The following is a 23072-nucleotide window of genomic DNA, read 5'->3' on the forward strand; positions in this document are numbered from 1 at the left end:
AGAAGCTCCCAGGAAATATTTTGAAGGAGGGAACTATGAACAAAACTATTCTAACTGGGAATGAGAGTGCTACAAGGCAGGAATTATGCAACCGTTTATAGCTTTAAGCAGAAGCAAAGAGAAGAAGCACTAGAGAAAAATTTCCAAGAGTAGAGAAGCATCTAGAGAATTTAAAGAAACAACATGGGAGAGAATCTTGAAGGAGCAACTAGAACATATTTTGCAAGAATATCATGCTCCAATAGAAGAAAGAAGTCAAAGCAAGAAAAGGTTTGACATAGTCCTTCAAGTCAAGGAATAAAAATTAGAAAAGACAAATGGAGAGAAAGAAAAGGTGAGAAAAGAGAAGAAAAAGCTTCTCAAACTGATGAATCATGTACTGGCACAAAGGTGTCAAACACACACTGGAATTACATCAAAATATTGGGAAATATTTAACAAAATAAATAGAAATATAATAGAACATAAATAATGTTAATTTGTGGGGGTTTTTAAGTCAATATGCAGCCTCAGGGATCCTTAACAGGTTAAGTAACCTGTTTAGTTTGACACCACTGTGCTAGAGAACTAGATCCAAAATATCATTTAGTCAGAACCCAGTTTCTGTTTACCCTATAACAAATAGATGAAGTGGATATTTAACAGGATATTGAACCCAAGACCAAGTTCTCCCTGGTCCTGAACAATTGCCTCAATAATATGGTTGAGATGCTAAGTTCAAATATAAGAGAGTAACATGTTGTTTTCATTAAAGAAAGAAAAGCCATGAGTCTGCTCTAAACACCAAGGTCCAGGTAACATATGTGACTGAATTAAAGGAGACTTCAACATGGATTTGGAAAGACATGGTACAGAAGTTGACCTGCTCTAGTTTATGATAGCTGTAACCCTTTGGGAATGAGATCTAGGCAAATTACATTTCTTCCCAGTTTGGCAAACTTCTGCCTCCATTATTTTGTTTAATTCTTGTTTACCATAGTAGTACTCCAACTTTGAGCTGTCGTTTTTTTTTTTTTTAACCACTATGTTTTCATCATATGTTGAATGAAGTAAGGATTGGTGCATCCCTTACCTATAAAACATACACATTGATGTTTTGTAAGGAAGCTGGAATTGAAGAAACTGGATGACTAAGCCATTTTATTCCAAGAGAAAGATTTGGTTTACCTCTCTTAGGTGGATTGAAAAGCCATCTTGAAAAAAGAAAATGTCTTTTCCTAGGAATAATATCTATCATAGCTCAATTGGAGGGTTTGTTTATGACCTTTTTTTCCTTTTCAGCTCCAAGAAAGTTTCACAAAACAAATTCTAGCAGCTCTCACTGACTGCAAAGAAAAAGCAACTGAATCCAGGACAGCATTGATGTACCTTTAGTAAATATCAATCAGGAAAGCCAAGTCAGGTCTCACTGCCTCACAGCAGATGACTAAAACCTCGCCAAATAAGTCCTTTGTGCCCCGTGGATGCTACTCAGTGCCTTGTTATAAAAACTCCTAGATAAACACTTCAGAGTAGTGGCATAGTTAGCCAGTCTGGACCCTCAAAATGTTCAGGTTTAGATAGATAGGACTAGAGTTCTGATGCGAATTGTGTTCACTCTACATCATTTACAAAAATCTGACATAAATACAGACAGATTGAGGCACTAGAGAAAAGTCAGGACTATTTAATCAGCAACTAGACTAATTTACAATTTCCTAGGGAACACTGGACAAGTAATTACTCAAGTGACTAGGCATAATTGCTGTTAATAAATGTAAGTCCAGTATTGCTGGACTTTGTTAATGCACTGCCATGCATGTATTTTTATTTTCTTTATTTTTATTACTATTGTTGGTGTTTTATTGATTTCTCTCATTTTTTAAGTTAGCCTTTAAAGTGATGTTAGCACAGATTTGAGAAAAGTAGAATTTTGCTTACTAAAGAAAATTAAGCCTGTTTGATCTCTCTTATTCTTTGGTTGTGAGGTAAGTCCTCACTTCTTAGCTCCAGTTGCTTGTCATTTTAGAGGTCAGGAAAAGTATTAACATAAACAAGTTGGAGTGGATATTTTATAAAGTCCCATTTAGTTCTAAATCAGTGATCTTCTGAATGCCTGGTTTGTTGGTGATAAATCTGTGTGAAGTGATTTATTGGTAATATATCTATTAGCTGATTAGTGTGTCCAAATGAAGAACTCACTCTTCAAATAGTCAGGTATCCAAATTAGAAATATATAAAATCAGGTACTTTCTTTTGGAAGAGTACCATGTGAGTCCTAAGATTTTTATGATCTTATCAAAGAATTGCAAAGTTAAGGATATTTCCATTTATTCTGGTAGAAGGCTCAAGTTGTTGTGTCATTATGATAATCAAATTGCATGAATAGGTTGGAAAAATCAAATAATCAAATAGAAATAGGCTGATAGATTTCATGAACCTTGTGTGCTACTTTTGATTCATTCATGAAACCCTGATATATAAATCTTCCTTTACTAGTTTTTATAACTCACTGACAAGGTACCAAGAACAGCTTGAATGTTTCTGTCTATAATCACATTCAAGGCTAAGTTTTAAAAACATCAAAGAAAACAATCCCTCAGGAGATCCCACTATTTATATTTCTCCACTCAGGAAAGTATTCTTTTTATATCTACCTTTATTTCTTATCTTTAAGGCAGTCCCATATCCTAGATACAAACGTTCCTTAAAATTTCTTGGTGTATCAATTGTTTTAATAGTCTTTTTGTGAAGCCTTATCAAAGGTTTTTGGGGAATCCAAGTAAATTACATTTACTGATTTCATCTGTCCATATTATTTACCCCTTAGTCTAGTAGGTACTGAGAAAAATGTACATTTACAAAGAAGCTAGGTGTTATTGTTCAATCATTTCGATCATGTCTTACTCTTTTTGACCCTATTTGGAGTTTTCTTGGCAAAGACACTGGAGTGGTTTGCTGTTTCCTTTTCCAGTTCACTTTATAGATGAAGAAATTGAGTAAGTGACTTGCCTGATATCTAGGTAGACCACAGTTCTTAATACTCTATCACCATTGCTATTCACAGTTATGAGAAACAAACCAAATGAGAGTGCTATGATTAGTAGAAATTATTAATAGTTTATCTTGCATTTTGTAAATCAAGAAAAAGATGCTCCAGTGTCTTTGCCAAGAAAACCCCAATTGAGGCCACAAAGAATTGGATGTGGCCAACAAAGAACAACAATATGAGACAGAGTAGGTATTTATTGTTGTTGTTGTTATTATTATTATTATCTGATCTGTAAGGACCCCCTTCCTCCATCCCATGAAAACTAAGTCACTTGAGCATAGTTTCATAGTTAGTGATAAAACTGAGACGATGGTAGAACTCAAGATTTTTTGCTTCCGTTCCTATGTTATTTTCCTTATACCACAATATTTTATGTACTTGTGATAATCAAAACTTTTTTTAAACTTTATTAATAAAATATATAAAGTGAAATAAGGTAGAAGGAATAGCAGAACACTAGGGGAGGTTGTTACTTAGAAGAATCCTCACCTGTATGACAAAGGGAAAATCATTTTCCCTTTCTGGCCTTAAATTTGCCTGACCTATAAAATGTTCCCTAATATCCTTTCCAATTTATAATCTAGAAACTGTGATCTTATGATCCCTGAGAATAGAAGCCACAGGTAATCAATAGAATGAGTAGCATTGGAGAGTAAAGTACACTAAAACACCCTCAACATGGGGTGATCCCATCACATGAAGTTATGGACAGAAAAGCACTTTTTAAAAAGTAATTATCCAGATCATATTTATAGCCATCACTGTTACCTTAACCTATATCTTAATCCCACCATTTGATCCTAAATTCTACCTGGACATATCAGAAGAATATGACTCCTTCATGAGTTTTCTTGCATTCTAAACATGCAGGACCTGGAAGAGGAAAAAGTTATCTGTATTCTAATACTTATTCTACAGCAGTCTTTTTGACCTTGGGCAAGTTGCTTCTCCTCTTTGGGTCTGTTTTGAAGTGTTTGGGACTGGGGTAGGAGGGAAGGTGGTTACAGAAGAATTATACAGCACTCAATTCTGAATGGCAGTAAAGATGATAAAATAGGCAATGAAGAAGGCTATTAGGGCTGCTGCTTACATGTCGAAAATAGGACATGGATATAATATATGTGAAAAAGATTATGTTACTAGAGCTTTGAACATGGTGGTCTTTGGTCCACAGTAGGAAGAAGGAACCCCTGTTGATACTGAATAGGGCTACCTCTTGTTATTGGTGTAGAACTCTTAGATTCATAGTCATTCCTTGTATTAGGGCAGCTTGGGAAGTTGTGGGTTTTGTAGGAAGGGGATGAGATTTTACCCATTTGCTTTTGTATTTTGGCTATCATGAATAGGGACATGCCAATCAATGAAGGCACATGAAAAGTGAATGTTTCTAAATCTAAGATTCCAGAAAAGGGGAAAGGATAGGCAGAGGTAGTATGAAGACATATGTCTAGATCAGAACAGACAACCTGTCATTAAAAAAAAAAAAAGACTAGCATCAGAAAAAATTTCTGATTACTACTACCATTTTTAATCAAATAAAATAATGTGTGTTTGTGTGTGTGAAGTACTTTGCCAAACTTAAAGCCCTATTCAAGTGTAAACTATTATCATTATTTTTATTGTCTGTCAAAAAATAACTATAATACCCAATCTTTCTTTGAGCTAATAGATGGTAAAGTGCTTTAAGTAAATAAAAGTGGAAGTTAGTTTTTGCTTGGATCTCTATGAAACCCAACTCTCCGGGAGTGATTTTAGTGACTTTAAGGCAGTAGATTTGTTGTTGTTTAATTCAATCAACAAATATTTATTAAGTAATATGATGATCCAGGACTCAGGTTGTAAATGCAAGAGTGAGGCAGACCCTAGCCTCAAGAATCTCATATTCTGAAGTATAATTTTTTCCTTCAGAATCACATGTACTTTTTTGATGTTGATGTAGTTGGGGCAGGCCCTTAGGATTGGTAAGAATTGAATCATGGATGTCTGGATTTGTTAGACTTAAGGTGGGGTAATGGTAGTTGTGGGAGAGAAAATGGAAATGGATCAATCAGGCTAGCTGTTATGTGGGAAAGGATGTATGTCGTCCAAGAAACACTGTGAGTCTAAAAAAACCAAAGACAGATTCTTGACTAACTTTTTTCTTTAAATCTGAAATGTAGTCACTGAAGAGGGTAGGATAGGGGAAGGGAAGGGAATAAGTATGTACAGTATTTATTTCATGCCTATAATGTGCCAGACACTGTGTTAAACACTTTATGAAACTCATTTAATCCTCAAATAACTCTACAAAATAGATGCTATTATCTCCATTTTTACAATTGAACAACCTGAGGCAGAGGTTAAAAGACTTGAAGCAAGGTCTGAATTCAGATCTTCCCCCAAGCTACCTCAGTAGTAGGTAATGGGAAAAATACCTGCCCTGGAAGTGAGGAGATCTACATTCAACCTAGTCCTGTCTCTATTCCTTACTAACCATGTATAATTTTTGAAATGAAAGATTCTATGGAGATTAGTTAGGCTACATAGCTTTTGTTTTACAAATGAAAAAAATATGGTCTTAGGGAGGGGGGAAAAATAACTTCTTAGGTTTCACAGACACTAGATAGAGGAGCTAAAATGTGAAGCCAGTTCTTGAAGAGACATTGGAACTTGAGAAGCTTTCATGAAAGAGACCAATTGGCCAGTGAACTTGAAATCCCCCTTATTTCAGGCAATTTCACAATGGAAGGCATCAAGCATAACAAAATTTGAATAGGGGTCAAGGGAAAAACAGGGCATCTGAATTTCAGTCACCTAAGGTAGGTGTTTGAATGTGATCATCTTGAGACTTCAACAGCAGCACAAAGTGTGGCAGAGATGGTCCTCTGAGAAGTTCCTTTTGGGCCTTGACACAACCAGGTTATACCAGATTTCCTATGGAGGATACCTAGGTTCCATTAATGCAGGTAAGAGACAAAAGTGTTGCAGAGAGGGTGGCATCCACTGAGGAATGTCTCATTGATTTTTTCATCTCAGCAGGTAGATTCTAGGGATTGACCAGTGAGGCCCCAGCATAGGACACATAGTTTCTAGTATGAACCATTGAAGATACAAAATATTGGAGAAGAGGTAGGACAGGAGAAACCAGGAAGCAGGAAGGGATATATCTGGAAAGAAATAAATCTTACATACATCTCAAAGGATACCATCCCCTCAAAAACATACAAAACAAGTTTTGGTCGTTGAACTTCTCCAACCATCTAGTCTAACCCCTCCATTTTACAGATGAGAGAAGCTAAGACTTACAGAGGGAGAGTGACTTGCTACAAGTAGTAGAGCCAAAATTCAAAATTACATCTTCTGATTTCAAATCCAATTCTTTTTTCCATTGCTTCTGGTGACTGTGGATCTTCTTGGATTTCCTCCAGACCTCAGTTTCCTCATTAGTAAAAATGAGAAAGTTGGATTAGATGATTTTGAAGGGACTTTTCAACTCTGATATATATAGTATACGTTAGGCATACTGCTAGCAATGTTGTCATGACTTGATTCCAAGCTCCTAAGAGACAGTGTGGGTGGCAGTCAGAGTGACACAGCTGCTTCTGAACTTGGGCCAATGATTTTGATGCCAGCTGTGCCTGAAACTTGAAATGAGACATTAAATACATGTCTTAAACTCCTTTCTTGCTCCTTAGATCCCTTATTTATAAAATGAGTTCTAAGGAATAGCTAATAAAATTGATGTTGGTTTTCAAATGGAAAATGCTGTAGCATTTAAGTAAGAGAATTATCCTGGCAACTTTCAATAACCCTTAATCCTTCCCCTACCCCACCTCCCCAATAAAGAAGTTGAAAATGTCATCTAAAAGCAGCTGAAATTTATGTGGTGGACATCACCTCCCAACTCTGCCAAAATGTTTAAATTGACTATTAAATGCATATGATAATAATGTACATTTACTTAATGCATTAAAGTTGACAGAGTCCTTTATGAACATTATCTCATTTGACTCATACAAGTATCATCCGTATTTTACAGATAAGCATACTGAGGGTTGACAAACAAGTCAATGGTAGAACTAGGATTCAAATCCTGTTGTCTTATAAGTCCAATGTCCTTTCCATTACATCATGATGCCTCACTCATGGATCAAATAACTCATATTTCATTAGAAATTTCAGACAGATTTAGTGTTCTCTCCTCAAAATTTGCCATCAAGTAACATTTGCCCACAATCATTCCTTTGTGGGCAATGAGATGACATATCCAATCACTGCCAACAGTGTGTTCTGCTTAATAAGCGTTTAATGAATGAATGATCATGGTGCATTCCACCTTATGTCTAACTCCATTCCTTTTCTTGTCCCAACAGGTGCCCCTATGGCAGCTGCAGTGGTTTCACATTTTAATGACTGTCCAGATTCCCATAGTCAATTCTGCTTTCATGGAACCTGTAGGTTTTTGGTGGAGGAAGAGAAGCCGGCTTGTAAGTAAGTATCTTCTGATCTGTGGACCTCTGACTCTCCAAGTGAAGGTGTGGTCCTATCAACTAGCATGAAATGGTTGACCTGTTGGTTCATTTCCCACAAAGGGAGATGGCTCCAAAGGTCTGTAAGAGCTGGTGGTGGAGTAGGAGAAGGATCAATCAGTTGATATTTACTGAAGCACTATATCTGGTACGGTTGTTTTTGTTGTTTGTCCTTCATACTGAAGAGAATTGTGACATCAGGAATGTAATGCCTTGACTTGCAAGTGAATTGGATTTAAATGAGGGAGGGTCATGCAAAGTCATCAACCTCATTTTCTTCTCTAGAGTCATCCGGATCCAGTGAACCTATAGATCAGGATGACTGGAGATGACCCTAGATGCAGTAGAAGACTGTGACCTTTTAAAGTTATTTCCCAGGTCTCAGTTTGACTGAAGCAATTCCCACTTAGTGAATAAGGCTAAGTAAGAAATGAGGCAAAGAATGGCCTCTTTTGCATAGTTTAAAAATATCTGCTTCAGGGTTTCTGGCCAAAAGAAACAATTGCTATTTACACTCACTATGAACCATCAGGGCCCAAATAATGACCATGTGAGTCTTGGGCTGGGACCTATAGTTGGTCAATCAATGACAGCCAGAGTGATTTGGGTTTAAGGCATGGTCCCTAAGAAAGAAATCTAGTCCATAAACTCCAAATTATTTCAGCAATCAAAATTTACATTCCTGAAAATAGCTACTTGTCCAACTGGAACTGACCATTTGGGTCCGCAGTGAGACAACTCCTACTACTCACAAGATGTTTTTTGTTTTTCTTTCTCAAAAAGGACCATGACATCAAGGTGATGCCATGACTTGAAAATGAATTGGATTTAAGAAGGAAATATTAAGAAGAATGAGATATGGGTTGCTCTCTTCAAGGAGCTTTACTATCTAATTGGGGGAAAAATATGTACATCTAATGATAATAAAATGTCTCTCTTCACACTTGTTTCCTTTTCCCCCTCTCCATCTTTACCCTCTTCCTTTCTCCTTTCTGTCCCTCAGGGGACTATGAGGAGCTTACTATGATTGATATTGGTTTATTTAGCATAGAGGAACAGCAGAAGGTAAATAGCATTTTCAAAAAGGTAAATTGGAGCCAGTTTGTGGAGGTCTGTGGAAGGCACAGTGCTAAATGGATGAATTTAGATTTTATTTTAAAATCAATGAGGAATCACTGAATATTTTTGAGCCTTGGGGTTGGGAGGGAGTTTAGCATGACCAAAGTGGTGTTTAGAGATTATTCATTGAAGACCAGATTGAAAAGGAGTTGAAGGCAGGAATGCCAGTCTTAGGGCCTTCTTGGGCAATTCATTTTTCTCTCTCCCATGCTCTGTTTCCTCAACTGTAAAATGAAGGGCTTGGAGCAGATAAACCATGAGGACCTGTCCAGACCTGAGTTTCTGTGCTTCTGTGATTGGAAGCTAGTTTAGTAGTCTAAGAATTAAATGAATAATTTCAAGTTTTATTCTGTATTCTGTGTTGCTATTTGAATTGAGGTCTTTCTCTTTCCAGTCCTATTGATGAAGCATATAGCTTAACCACCTCTTAGAAAGGATGAAAAGCTTAAGAAGTCAATATTTGCATAGCATTGGTGGCATCCTCAGAAGAAAGTTTCTGAAAAAAAAATTTAAGTAACCATTCTCATTACTTATCATCATCATTAGCATTACTAAATTGCCAATTAGGTCACTCATTTACTGATGTCCTGGGATCTGGACAGTGGTTCTCTGATGAAGGTGGTATCTAGACACCACATTCTGAATAGAAAGGACATTTTTTGTCTTAATTCTCCAGTGTGAAAGAGCTTCCTTATATTTCTATGAGATAGACAAGTGGCATTTCCTTGGGTCCCAGAAGAGACTTAATTGGAAAGAAAGAATAGGGGCAAATAAGTGGTGCAGTGGATAGAGCACCAGCCCTGGAGTCAGGAGGATCCAAGTTCAAATTTGACCTAGCTGTGTGACCTTGGGCAAATCATTTAACCCCATTGCCTTGCCAAAAAAAGGAAGGAAGGAAGGAAGGAAGGAAGGAAGGCAGGCAAGCCTAAGTTAGGGGTGGAAATCTCTAAGCTTCTGATGATGATGATGCAAGCTGCCTCACTAAAAAAAAGATCTTTCTAAGTAGTAGTAGAAATAAGTAATACTTACCGACCATAATCAGGTTTTATACAAGCCAGACTTGGGACAGGGGGGAATATGGCATGTGGAATACAACCCCTTTTAGGACTAATGTATTAATTGGGGAGACGAGATAGGAACTCATGTAAATATTTGTATGTCTGAGTAACAGAACATTGAAACAAGCCCTGACCAACCAGTCATAGCCATAGAGAATAAAACACATGAATGTACCACTCTTGGTCCTAGAAATGTGAACTTTAGCAAAACAATATTATCCAGAGCCAAATTTCCCACAGGTACAATGCTCTGATTTGGGCTTAGATTTCTGGAGAAAGACAAAATGGCTTTTGACATGATAAAGTACAGGAAGGGAAACAATTAAAATTGATTTGGAAATCTACAGATAATTCTCCACAAAGATATATAATGATAATAATACTTATTGTTGACAATTTCTATCTAAGGTTAATCCTCTGATAATCCCTCCTCCATATATCTCCCTGCTAGTTTTCTATCTGTCTTAGAAAATCTGATTTGAAAAATATCTATTCCAGGACAAAAACAACAGAAATAAAATTGTAGGAAACATAAAACTAGAAATGGTCACACTTAAGGACTTTTGCATCACCAAGCAGAGAATCAAAATGGAATATTTCTATCCTAAGAAGATACCCAAGCTTCTTAGGTTATCTGTACCCCAAAGCTACTAATATAAAACTTACAGAAACCTTTGGGGAGGAGAAAACTTTTTTTTAAAAAGGTAACCAAAAGTTTTAGTCATGTTAATCTTAGCTAGTTGCAATATAGTTTGAAATTTCCGACCTGTTCAAAATATTTCTAGGTTATTGAACATCCCAGAATCTGCCTCCCACCAAAAAGTATGAAACCAAATTACCAAAAAGCTAAGAAAAACACTCCCACTCTGTTACCTCATTTCATTTCTGTGAAACTTAGAAAAGTATTTCTAAATGGGGAAGTTGTGTTTTTTGTTGTTCTAAGTTTGGGTTTTTTTTTTAGTTGCATGGAAATCTCTTTCCTGAGTATGTTTAAGTGGAGGTTGGATCATTTTGGGAGATGTTAGAAAGGGATCTTCCTGAGGCTTCTTGTTGTAGCTCCTGGTGATTTAAGTGAAAAATTGAAGAAGCACAAAAATGGAGACAGATAAAAAATGCATTTCACTTAAGCAACTTCTACATGTATGGCCTATGCTAGACTTTAAGGAGAAAAAGATGAAACTAGGAAATCCCTGACCTCAAGGAGCTTTCAATCTTGTTGAGGGAAACAAGTAAGGTAAGAGGCACTGAAAACAGCTATTTAATATAGAATATAATCAACATAACCTGATCCTGCTTGCCTCATGTTGAGGGACTAAGATGATCTGGGCCTTTCCCTAGAAACCACTGTCCAGAACAATGCCCTTTTTCCCCTGATTGAGCCTGAACTGTCACTCTTTGGGGTGCCATGGATTTTGGCCATTATGTTCCTCTCTCAGTATCCACTTTTGCACCAAGACTGTCTACCTACCCTCAATATACCTTCTTGTCTGGGGACTTGCCCTCAGTCAGCTACCACTCACATCCAATAATAAATTCAAGGCCAATTTCCTCAGTTCTACTATACCTTTCCACTGTGTGTTCTGACACTCTCCTAAATTGTTAAATAACTCTGTTTCATCCTAGATCTCTTCCACCTTCTGGTACTCACTGAAACCTAGGTTTTTAACTGAACACAGCATGTAACATCCTCTCCAAAGCTAACTGCTCTTTTCTTCTCTCACATTGTCTGACCCACAGGCACAGATGCCAGAATTGGAGACTTCCTTTTAACTGATTACACCTTTCAGACCCTCCTTGTTTTTCTATCATTCAGCAGACACTTCTCCTCTAACATTCACTCTGTCCTGTCCAGATCTTTGTTGCTATTGTCTAGATCCCCCCAGATCACTCTCCTTTAACCTCCAATAATCATTACTGAGTTGAATCTTGTCCAGCCCAACTTCTGCCCACTTCAAATATCCTGACCTCCTGACTCCTCAGTGATGAGCTCTGGTCTACTTCAACCAAACACAGAAATGGTCATTTCTGTATCCATTCCTTGTTGCTGCCACTTACCCCAGTTCCTTGAATTGAATCTGTCCCAAGTGCCAAAATTCCTAATTAAGGCTCTAGAAAAGCACCATCATAACCTTGCTGTCACTTGGTTCACAACCTCAGAAAAATCCTTGATTCTTCCCTCTCCCTCACCCCTCCCATCCAAGCACTTGCTCAGTCTTATCTAGAGTACCCCCACAATGGTTTTCCCATCTTTCTCCTTCTCCCCACTTTCTCAGCCCAAGCTGGGGATCACCCATATCAAGCCTTTATCAACTCTAGCCTAAACTGTTTCCAGCAGCCTCCTAATTGGTCCCCTTGCTTCCAGTCTCTCTCCTTTCCAAGTCATTATGCACACATCTGCCAAAATCATCTCAAAGCACAGATCTGACCATGCTGGAAAATCCTTAGTGACTCTTATCACCTGACTCTGTGATAAAAACAAACTTCTAAACCCAGTATTTAAAGCCCTCCAGAATCCAACTCTAATCATTTGGGATTGGGGTGAATGAATTCAAACTTTGCATAGTGGTAAAAGGGAATCTCCCGAAGGGCCTTTCAGCTCTTTGGAGTCAGGCCTGCCTTTCCATACTTTTGTTTTATAGTAATGTATTCTTCCTTCATGCATTGAACTGTTAATGATCCCTGAACTCATTTTCCATCTCCTGCCTTCTTGCCTTTGTCCAGATCCCCATCTCCTAAACTATATTCCTTCCTCACTTGCACTTCTTAGACTCCACCCCCAGTCTTATCTTTGCCAGGAAGTCTTCTTTGATCCCTCTCCCTTCTTTCATTAATTTATATTTACTATATGCTAGGAATGTCCCCACTCCAATTCATACACTATTCAACTATGAAAGTGATCTTCCTAAAGTATAGATCTGAACTCATCACCTATTCCAGTGGTTGCCTATTGCCTCTGAGGGTAGAATTTTTTTGGTGTTTTTTTTAACTGAAATCTTAGCCCCATATATATCATGCTTTGCCCATTTTTGGTGCTTAATAAATGTCAAGTTTTTGTGATTGAGAATAACATTATAATAAGGGTTAAATTATTATGTAGAAGTAGCAAAGATCTCAGAGAAGACAGTAAAATATAAGACTGGGAATTTCAAAGGAGAAGCTGTCAGTCCTATTGTCAGACAAAGGTCTGGATGTGATAATAGGGAACAAAGAGATTATGGTGAATTAGGAGAGTTTGAGAGAAGGGACAGAACTTCAAAAGAGACTAAATAGTAAAGGGCAACCTGAACTCTGTACACTCAATTTGTCTTCTTTGAACCTGGCAACCTTGTTGGGGTATTGACCATATTCTAGATTTATATAGACCCTGTAATCTGTCCTGGTAGAATAAGGATTATAGTTCACAGTTCCATATGGTGTTTTAAGAATACAATATACTTAATAGGCATAGCAACTCTTTAAGGTAGTAGAATATTTTATATACACCTAGATTACAAATGAAGACACAGAGAAGTCACATAACATGTCCAGGGCCAACACTTGAACCTAGCTAGGTCTTCTGATCCCAAGACCCTACAATGAAGAATAATGATTCAACTATTCTATTTCATTAAATGATCTCAGCTCCATAGATTCAATTACCATCTCCATGCTGATGATTCTCCAGTCTACCTACTCTGCTTCACCCTTTCTGCTGACCTCTAATCTTGCATCTCTAATTGCCCTTAGACTTCTCAAACTGGATATCCAGTAGACATCCTAAACTTAATATGCCCTTAAGCCAAACTTATCTTTTCCTCCAAATTTATCCAGATTTTACGGTAGAAGGAAATTACATCTTTTTGGTCCCTCAAATATGAAACTTAGGGGTCACCCTGGACTCCTCACTATCTCTCACCCATAACCAAACTAATGCCAAAACCTAACAATTTCATTTTTGCCACATCTCTTGTATATGTTCCCTTTTCTCCTCTGTCACTGCCACTGTTCCGGTGCAGGTTCTCATCACCTGCATTAGCCTGCTGGACAGTCTACCTGCTGCAAGTCTCTCTCTACTCCAATTCATTCACTATTCATTCACCAAAGTGATCTTTGGCAAGCTTAGATCTAATCTCATCATCTATTCAGTATACTCTAGTGGCTCCCTATTGCTTCCAGGAGCAAATATAAAATCCTTGGTTTGGTATTAAACCTCTGATAACCTAACCCCCTCTTAACTTTCCAGTCTTATTACACCTCATTCCCCCATTCATGTACTCTTAAATCCAGTAACCTGGTCTCTTGACTGTTACAAACAAGACCCTCCATCTCTTTGCTCTGGGCTTTTTTTCTGGCTGTCCCCCATGCATAGAATGATCTCCCTTCTTTACATGTAAATGAACTCCCTGACTTTCTTTATGTTCAATGCAAATCCTACTATAGGAAGCCTTTTCCAATCCTTCATTCTAGTGCCTTCCTCTGTTAAAATGTATATACTTGTTTCTACTTAGTTGTTTGCTTGTCTTTCCCAATAGATTTTGAGATCCTTGAAGTCAGGGACTGTCTTTTGCCTCTTCTTCTATCCTCAAGCACATAGTCCCTGAGATACAGTAGGAGCTTAATAAATATTTACTGAGTGACTGTTGCATCAGCTTCACATTCAAGAGCCCTTCCAGCCCTGTCATCCAATGAGTCATCTCTGAATCTCGGCATACTAGAGAGAAGGAGGAGAGCAGAGATTTTCAAAACACAATCAAGTCCTGATTGAAAGCCTGCCCATAGATTGAATTCTAAGGTCCCTGTGACAGTGAACTCTTTCTCTCTGACCCAACTACAAGAGTTTGTTGATTGGGGATTGGTCCTCAGATCCTTGGTTCCCCTACTTGGCCCTACTCATCCACTACAACATTTAGAAAACAGAAACTCCAACTGGGTTTTCTGACCAGGGGTCAACCTCCCTCCCCCACTGTGCACTCTGTGCTGGCAGTTTGCCTAAGAACCTGGAGGGGCTCAGCTTATTTCATAGATAATTTAATTCTTCTTTTTTAAATGGAAATACACCCAGTCACAGTGTTTGCTCCTGGGGAAACACCAAAGCATCCTTGTGGTTTTAAGGTTTAATCATCAGCTGCTGGAGGGAAAAAAAAAGGTGGGGACATAGGGGGAAGGGAGGATCTCAGGGAAAGTATACACCTGGCTGGAATGCTTGAATTGCCTTTCATCCAGTTACACTAGGCTCTTTATGTGGATCAGTTAATTCTCATTAACTTACCTCTGGAAATCAGGTGAGTCCCATTTTTACAAATGAGTAAACAAAACTGTAAGAGAAGCTGTAAGCCTATGATGAAATGCAAAGAATACTTAAATTCTGAGTCAAAAGATCCTGGGCTAGTATTTTAGGTTTTTTGCTATTTAAGTTAAGTGCATTTTAATTAACTATGTACTTACCCTAGACTGGACTTGAATTTACGCTGGGTGCTAGGGATAAAAAGACAACAATGAAATAAACAGCCCCTGCCCTCAAGGAGGGCATTCTCGATTTCCTGCATGTGGGAGTTTGGGTTAAACACCTTCCTACTTTTGAAAAACAAGGAGATAAACTAGTCACTAGAAGGTTTTTAAGTTTCATTTCAGTACTGAGCCCTATGATCTCAAATGACTAGACTTAATAACCCAGACTTTGACCTGAAAAAGCTTGCTTCTTGGGAGTATTTATTCTCTGTGCCTTCCATTCTCAATGGTATTAAGGCTAAGCAAGATTATTTCTTGTTTATCTTCTTATGTTTTATAAGTTGTTCAGTCGTGTTTGATTCTTCATGACCCCATTTGGGGTTTTCTTACTAAAGATACTGGAGTGATTTGCCATTTCCTTCTCCAACTCATTTGACAAATGAAGAACCTGAGGCCAACAGAGTAAGTTGCCTAGAGTAGTAAGTACATGAGGCTAAATTTGAACTCAGGAAAATGAGTCTACCTGATCCAAGCCTAATACTCTATCCATTGTACCACCTAGCTTATTCCCACCTGGCCCCTCCAGTACATTCTTAATTCAGCTAAAGCTCAGATCTGGGTGTGTCATCCTTTCCCACTACCTCCTTCCCTTCATTGTTCATAAAAAAGACTATCAAAACTTCTATCTTGGGATGTGAAACTTTTTCTAAGTTTTGAAATTTAGCCCCTTACTTTTGTTTATTTATGCAAGCTGCTTTGTCTATTCATGAACCAATTCCCTCTTTAACACAGCCATGATGTTAAAGGTTTGAATCTTACCAGTTTTCTTAGGCGTCTACATGTTCCACAGCCCTCTGGACTTCCTGCAATCATCTCTTTCCATAGGAAAATTGGTTCCTCAAATATACAAATGACCCAAGGCCTTTGTGGGATACTCAAAAATCTTGTTTTTCCAGGCTAGAGGTTGAATCAAAATTCTTCCTTGCTTAAAGGTTTCATTCATGACACCTCATCCTCTTACCTATTTCCTTGAAAGTTTTAAAATCTAAAATGAGAAAGGTAGGGAGCTATCTTTATGTATAGAAATAGTGACTAACAAGGAACTGTCACTTAATTGCCATTAATAAGGAAAATAAAAAGTTAAATTATATTTTTCCTCCTGAGTTTGAAAATAAAGAACATTGCGGGAAGGGTGTGAATGTATAGAATGGACTAAATAGTTGGCATATCATAAAAGGAATAGACAGTGTTCACTTTCTCAGCCAGGTCATACTTGTACAGAATTTTGAAGGAAAAAGCCCCTAGTGCAATAGATATAGGTATGGATAGATAGATAGATGGATGTGTATATTTATATATTTATACAAAGACCTATGTATGTGTACAATATACACATTTGTGTATGTGAATACACATTTGTACCTGTGTATACACTAAGGGACTTCTGTACACAAATGAAAAATGTCTAGGGTAGGAGATTTTTGTTTAGGGTGCCCACATGAGGAAGTACATAATCTTGGAGTGCCTTCCTCCTGACAAGGAAGACTTCCTTTAGAAAAGAGGGAGAAAACCCAGCTCCAGGTAGGGGTTGGGAGCTTTCTTATAGTTAGCTTGTTATCTCTGGCACACAACAGATTTTGGTACTATCAAAATGGTAGGAGAGACTTCCATACCCAAGAAACTGACTATTGCTAATTCTGCTATTTAAATTAGCATTGGAATGAAATTTTTAAATCTAGAATCATTGATTATTGAAACTGGGAGTGGGCCTTAGAGACTAAACAAGCTCTCTTATTTTACAAGGGAGGTCATTGAAGTTCAGATAATCAAAGATCATAAATTTGAAATTGAGATAGTCCCCAAAGGTGGTCTAGGCTAACCCCCCCTCCCTTTACAAGTGAGAAAAACTGAGGCTTAGTGAAAATCACTTTCCCAGAACCCTACAGAGAATAAATAGCAAAGTCAGGATTGAATCTAGATGCTGCCTCTCTACATTCACCACTCCTTCCACTGTACCATACCTCCAATGATATGCCCAAAGTTGTTTAGCTTGTTATTTTATATAGTAAACAATCAGTATGGGTATGATCATGGAGCATGGTATAATAGATTTTTAGATTTTGGAATAGGTCACTGAGTACTAAAACTCTCATTTTAGACAGCTGAACTGAAGAGTGACTTACAGCTGAAAAATACCTTATGTAGGTCTTCAGGAGTGACTTCAGGTCTAACACTTAATTGTATATGATCTCTTGAATGCATTGTGTTTTGGATTAGTTGTTGAAGGTGTATTTTAAGAGGAAACAAAATGAATTGCCATTTGATACTCCATGCTTGATTTAAATTAGCACAATCATTTTATCTCATCTTTTTCAAAATTCTTCATTAAAAAATTCTTGGCACTCATAGAATATTAAAATGTACTCTTATCTTCAGCTTCTTAGCCTTTTTTCTTCATTTGCAAAGTTTAACCAAGATGCAGCATACTCTTTGGAGAGTTCCTTTCATCTTAGAATCTTAAATTAGTTGTCCCTAACTAATTCCCTAATTAACTGTAAAGTAGATGTTTAGGGGATTATAATACATTTATTTACACACACACACACACACACATCGCATACATTTAGAAATAACATATCTGCCCTAGGTCATGTAGGAGTTAGTAGCAAAACTAAGATCACTCATGAGCTTGGTTTTATTTCATAAATTTGTAGGATTTAGATGGGAAAGAGCCTTCAATGACTGTCTAATTCACTCCCGAAATCACTTCTCAATTTCCTTTTAATTTACTGATAAAGAAAAACAACTGAGACTGTCTCAGTGGGAAAGTGAATTGCCCAGAGTCACACAGGTCATAAAGAACAGAGCCAGGATAAGTCCTCTGACCCCTCTATCCAGTATTCTTTCTGTTCTGCACTGTGTCCCTGTTGGTCTGTCACCTTTCCATCCTATTGCTACATAAGAAAGATGAAATATCCTCATATAGCATCACTTTCTCTTTCTTCACAGATGCCATTCTGGGTATGTTGGGGCACGATGTGAACATGCAGACCTCCTTGCAGTGGTGGCAGCCAATCAGAAGAAACAGACCATCACTGCCCTGGTGGTGGTTTCCATAGTAGCCTTGGTTGTCCTCATTGGGATCTGTGTGCTAATACAGTAAGTATCAACTAAGGAATCTTTTAGCTTGTCTTAGTCACCTAGCCCAACAAAAAAACCATTAAGGCCACATACAGAATTCAATACTTATTCATGAACACAATCCAACCCGTGCCACCAAGAAGCTCAACTACAAATGCAACTGGGTCCCCCATGAATGGGTCCTGAGAACTAATGTGGCCAGTCAGCTGCAGGTTGGAAACATCTGATAGGCTAAATGTTCTAACCTAAGGTTCTGTGAACTTTTTTTTTAATAAATGTTTTTCAGTATGGTACAATGTAGGTGGCGCAGTGGATAGAGTACCAGCCCTGGAGTCAGGAGTACCTGAGTTCAAATCCGGCCTCAGACACTTAATAATTACCTAGCTGTGTGGACTTGGGCAAGCCACTTAACCCCATTGCCTTGCAAAAACCTAAAAAAAAAAATATGGTACAATGTATAATCTTAGGATTTAGAGTTGGGATTTGATGAATCATCAAGTACAACCCATGTGTTTTGCAAATGCTAACAATGAGACTCAGAAATCTTAATTGATCTAGCAAAGATCACACAATGGATAAGTTACAGAACTGAAAGTCCCCTTGACTCCATCTTGGTTAGTCACCTCCATCCTAAGATTAAGTTACTCTTTAAAATGCTTAAGATGTTGAGTTAATTTTTTCAGGTGACTGAAGCATATGTTGTTTAGATATGGAAGGGATTCTAGGGGTCATGTCATTCTATCCCTTCAGTTTAAAAGTGAAAAAAACTGAGACCTATCAAATTTAGCACCTAGCCTAAAGTCACAGCATTGAGGCAATGGGAGAATAAGAAATGAAATCAAAGCAGTTTTTACAACTTAAAGGTCAGTACTCTTTCCATTATACAAGGCTGCCTTTCTTTAAGTGAACAGCTCAGGACTTCTGAGTTACGTGAACAGCAAGATGGAAGACCAGACATTTTCTCTGATCCTCACGATCTCTCAAACAAATTATTATTGTTATTGTCAAATTGTTATTTCTAAAATAACAATTGTTATTGTTATTGTCAAATTATTTTTCCTAAAATAACAATTATGCACAAGAAGAGCTATCTCTATGATCTAACTTGGATTATAGCCTAATAAATTAGTGATGGATTAATTAATTCCTAACTCATTTAATACCCTCTCCTCTACTGGTTTCCATGGTCCAGTAGGGCAACCCAGTCCAACCCAGGCCAAAGGCTTGTGGTCTGGAATCTACTTGGTAGTTTCCTTGCTGCTGCTACGGTGTCACTCCCTCTCTGCCACTACCATGACTCTGTCATTCTGGCAGTAAGTAATAGAATTCAACTCGTCCGGCTCCTCTAGCATGTTCAGAAGAGGTAGAGATACAGAAAAGTATAAGCTTGCTCCACCTCAGGTGGCAGTAGCTTTTCTGCAGTGCATCAATGTTCAGCAATAAAACTATGGAACAGAAAGAACTGGGACAAGGTATCAGCATGTGTGTAGGGCTCCACTATACCTGAAAGAAAGGAGATTGGCATCCAGCCAGGGTCAGTTCTGCTCCCCCCACCCAAGAAGTCACTTGAGGTAGAGACTGAGCCTAGTAAAACATGAATGAGCCATTGGGGGAAGACTTGAGGTCTCAGCCCTCAGATAAAATGTCCATTGAAGATATAATAAACAGAAAATTAGTGATATGGGAATAAAAAGATAGGAAAAGACTGATATTACCAAAGTTCTCAGGAGTAGGATAAGTCAGTTAAAAACCTTGAATACAAGAAAATAAGACCTCCAGATCACACAAATGAGTCCAAACATCTATGAATTAATATTCTGTGACAAAGGAAAATGAATCAACACTTGATTACTCCAAGGACACTGTAGAGTATGGAACCACATAGCAGGATGTTTTCTGAAAGGTTCAAAAGAGAAAAGAATCATAACAGCATAATTTATGGCCTTCAAATTAGAAATAATTATTAATATCTCACCAAAGAGAGAAGGATAATCTGACTTTTTTTTTTACAAGGCAATGGGATTAAATCACTTGCCCAAGGTCACACAGCTAGGTAATTATTAAGTGTCTGGGATCAGATTTGAACTCAGGTCCTCCTGACTCCAGGGCCTGTGCTCTATCCACTGCACTGCCTAGTTGTCCTACAAAGGACATCTGGGGGGGCAGCTAGGTGGCTCAGTGGATAGAGCACCGGCCCTGGAGTCAGGAGGACCTGAGTTCAAATCCAGCCTCAGACACTTAATAATTACCTAGGTGTGTGGCCTTGGGCCAGCCACTTGACCCCATTGCCTTGCAAAAACTTTAAAAAAAAAGGACATTTGGAAGAAGAGAAAACAAAAGGCAATAAGAAAACATGACCTCTATATAAGAAAAACATGTATGTAGAGATACTTTAGAGATAATAAGTTTTCCAGAAAAACATAAAAGGTCACAAAAACTGAACACCAAAATGCAGGAAATCATACATGAAAATTACCTAGACTGTCTGAGCACAGAAAACAAAGTGCCTATTGAAAGAATTCACAGATTGCCTCCAAAAAGAACCCTGCAGTATAAGCCAGAAGACAGTTGTCTTTAAATGTAACAATTCAGTTCTTCAAGAAACTTGAAGAAAGATTTTCAAATGTAAAGGATAGAAAATGTGAATGATACAGGTCTATTCTGTGCCACCAGAAACTACAGAAGATAATGAAATAATGTATTCCAAAGAGCAAAGGCCCTTAAAGTACAATTCAAGATGATACCCTATAAACCTGAACCTAATCATCAAAGAAAAAATATGTATGTTTAAAACAAAGGAGACATTTGAAGCATTACTACAAAGAAAGTCAGATTTGAGCAAATAAATTGCTTGGCAAATGCCCAGGACAACAGAAAGAAAAGAAAAGCAAACAACTCCAGCAACCAAGGAAAGCAAAAGTAACTTAATAAATTATCCTGGGGGAAAAACACCCTAGATAGAGAAAGACTCCTATGGGGTTAAGAATCACAATATAACTATATAGGCCAGACTATAATACTGAAGATATTCAGATGGAGACCAATGGGGACTAGAATCTCCAAGGAAGACTTCATAAAAGACAGAATTTGAGCTGAGTCTTTAAACATAGATAGAAGGTATGGATTGATAGAGAATGAACTATATACTCCATATTGGAGTCATGAAACTAGTTTTTACTCTCTTTCATGGATGTTTTTTGTTCCATAGGAATCTTCTCTATAGATTACAGAAACCGTCTCAGCCTACTTTCAACATAGTCTCATCTTCCTTTAAGATAAAATGGATTAATGTACCAGTTTATCTTTGTGGTTCTTATTTTAGCCATAGTTAATTTTAGTACCCTATTTCATTTTTCCATTGAGTACCTCATCCCTTCTTTTTTCCTCTTAGCTGCTTCTGTAAATCCTGCTCACACATCATTAGTAGAGACAGATGGGATATAATGGAGAGAGCACAAAATAAGAAAAGAGATTAAAAAAAGAAGAAGAAAACGGAGATGAGGGATCAGGGTCTTGCCTCTAAAATAAACTCACTTGGACTTTGAAGGATTCGCTTTCCTTCTCTGGAACTCAGTTTTTTGATCTGTAAAATGAGACAGTTGGACTAGATAATCTGACATCCAATGTTAATTTGGCCATGCTATGACCAAAGGAATTGGATTATAATCCTGACTCTTCCTATGTAGAACCAATGTGACAGGCCAGGTCATTTTTTTTTCCATTCTCTGGGCCACAACTTCCTCAACTGTTAAATGAGAGGGCTTGACTGGCTCTTAACCTGAGATATAGAAATTCAGTTTAAGAAACTACGTTTTGATGACTATTTCAATATAATAGATTTCAGAGGTTTCACATTTGAGTCGTCTTTGAGTTGGGTTTTAAAGGATGGGTAGGACTTCAAGGAAGAAGGTTATCCCAAGCCTAGTTAGACAAGCATTATTCTAGTTTGCCTGAAGTATAGAGTAAATGGAGGGGAGTAATGTGAGATAAATGTGGGTGATTTCTCTATTGTAGGGAGCCTTGAATGCCAGGGAGAGGAGTCTGACTACTCAATGGCCTGTGTGTTTTATTTTGTCTATTTAAAATCATTATTCTGAGAAGGGGGGGGTTATAAACTTCACCAGACTATCCAAAAGGGATTCTATGACATAGAATAGGTTAAGACTCAACTAACTGGGGTGGCTAGGTGGCGCAGTGGATTAAAGCACCGGCCCTGGAGTCAGGAGTACCTGAGTTCAAATCCGGTCTCAGACACTTAATGACCTAGCTGCGTGGTCTTGGGCAAGCCACTTAACCCCATTTGCCTCGCAAAAACCTAAAGAAAAAAAAAAAGAAAAGAAAAAAGAATCAACGAACTAATTAAATTCTAAGATCCCTGCTTCTACATCTAGATTCTATAACAATTGACTGATTTTTCAAACCCAGGACTTTGTATGTCAAGCCTTCATCTATTATTAAATAAGTACCTTTTTTCCCAACTGATCCCAAGGAAGCCATTCATTCATTCATATTATATTCAAATAATAAACCAGTTTAAATGTACAGGAGCAGTAGGCTGACTTTATATCTATCATTTGTAAATCTGACCTTGGTTGCAATATTATGGTGATGACACATGCCACAAATATGCTAAGCTTTCATTGACCTGAGAGTTTGGGTCATCAGGATCTATTACGAGTCCAGTTTACAAAGCTGGGACTCATTCCCTCTCTCTACCTTCCCCCCCACCAAGTTTTTCCCATGGGATTATGTCATGCTATCCAAATTCCTTTCTTAACTTTAAAGAAG

General features: G+C 37.7%; 1 protein-coding gene across 1 annotated transcript in view; it reads left to right on the top strand.

Annotated features, from left to right (window-relative positions):
• TGFA (transforming growth factor alpha) overlaps positions 1-23072 on the top strand; it is a 125549-nt gene that overhangs the window by 93881 nt on the left and 8596 nt on the right. The window contains exons 3-4 of the mRNA XM_074208184.1: positions 7384-7501; positions 18153-18302. Coding sequence (XP_074064285.1) covers positions 7384-7501; positions 18153-18302 — 268 coding nt within the window. The remainder of the gene's footprint in view (positions 1-7383; positions 7502-18152; positions 18303-23072) is intronic.

The sequence above is a fragment of the Macrotis lagotis genome, chromosome 1 (assembly GCF_037893015.1).
Source record: "Macrotis lagotis isolate mMagLag1 chromosome 1, bilby.v1.9.chrom.fasta, whole genome shotgun sequence".
NCBI classification, from domain to species: domain Eukaryota; kingdom Metazoa; phylum Chordata; class Mammalia; order Peramelemorphia; family Peramelidae; genus Macrotis; species Macrotis lagotis.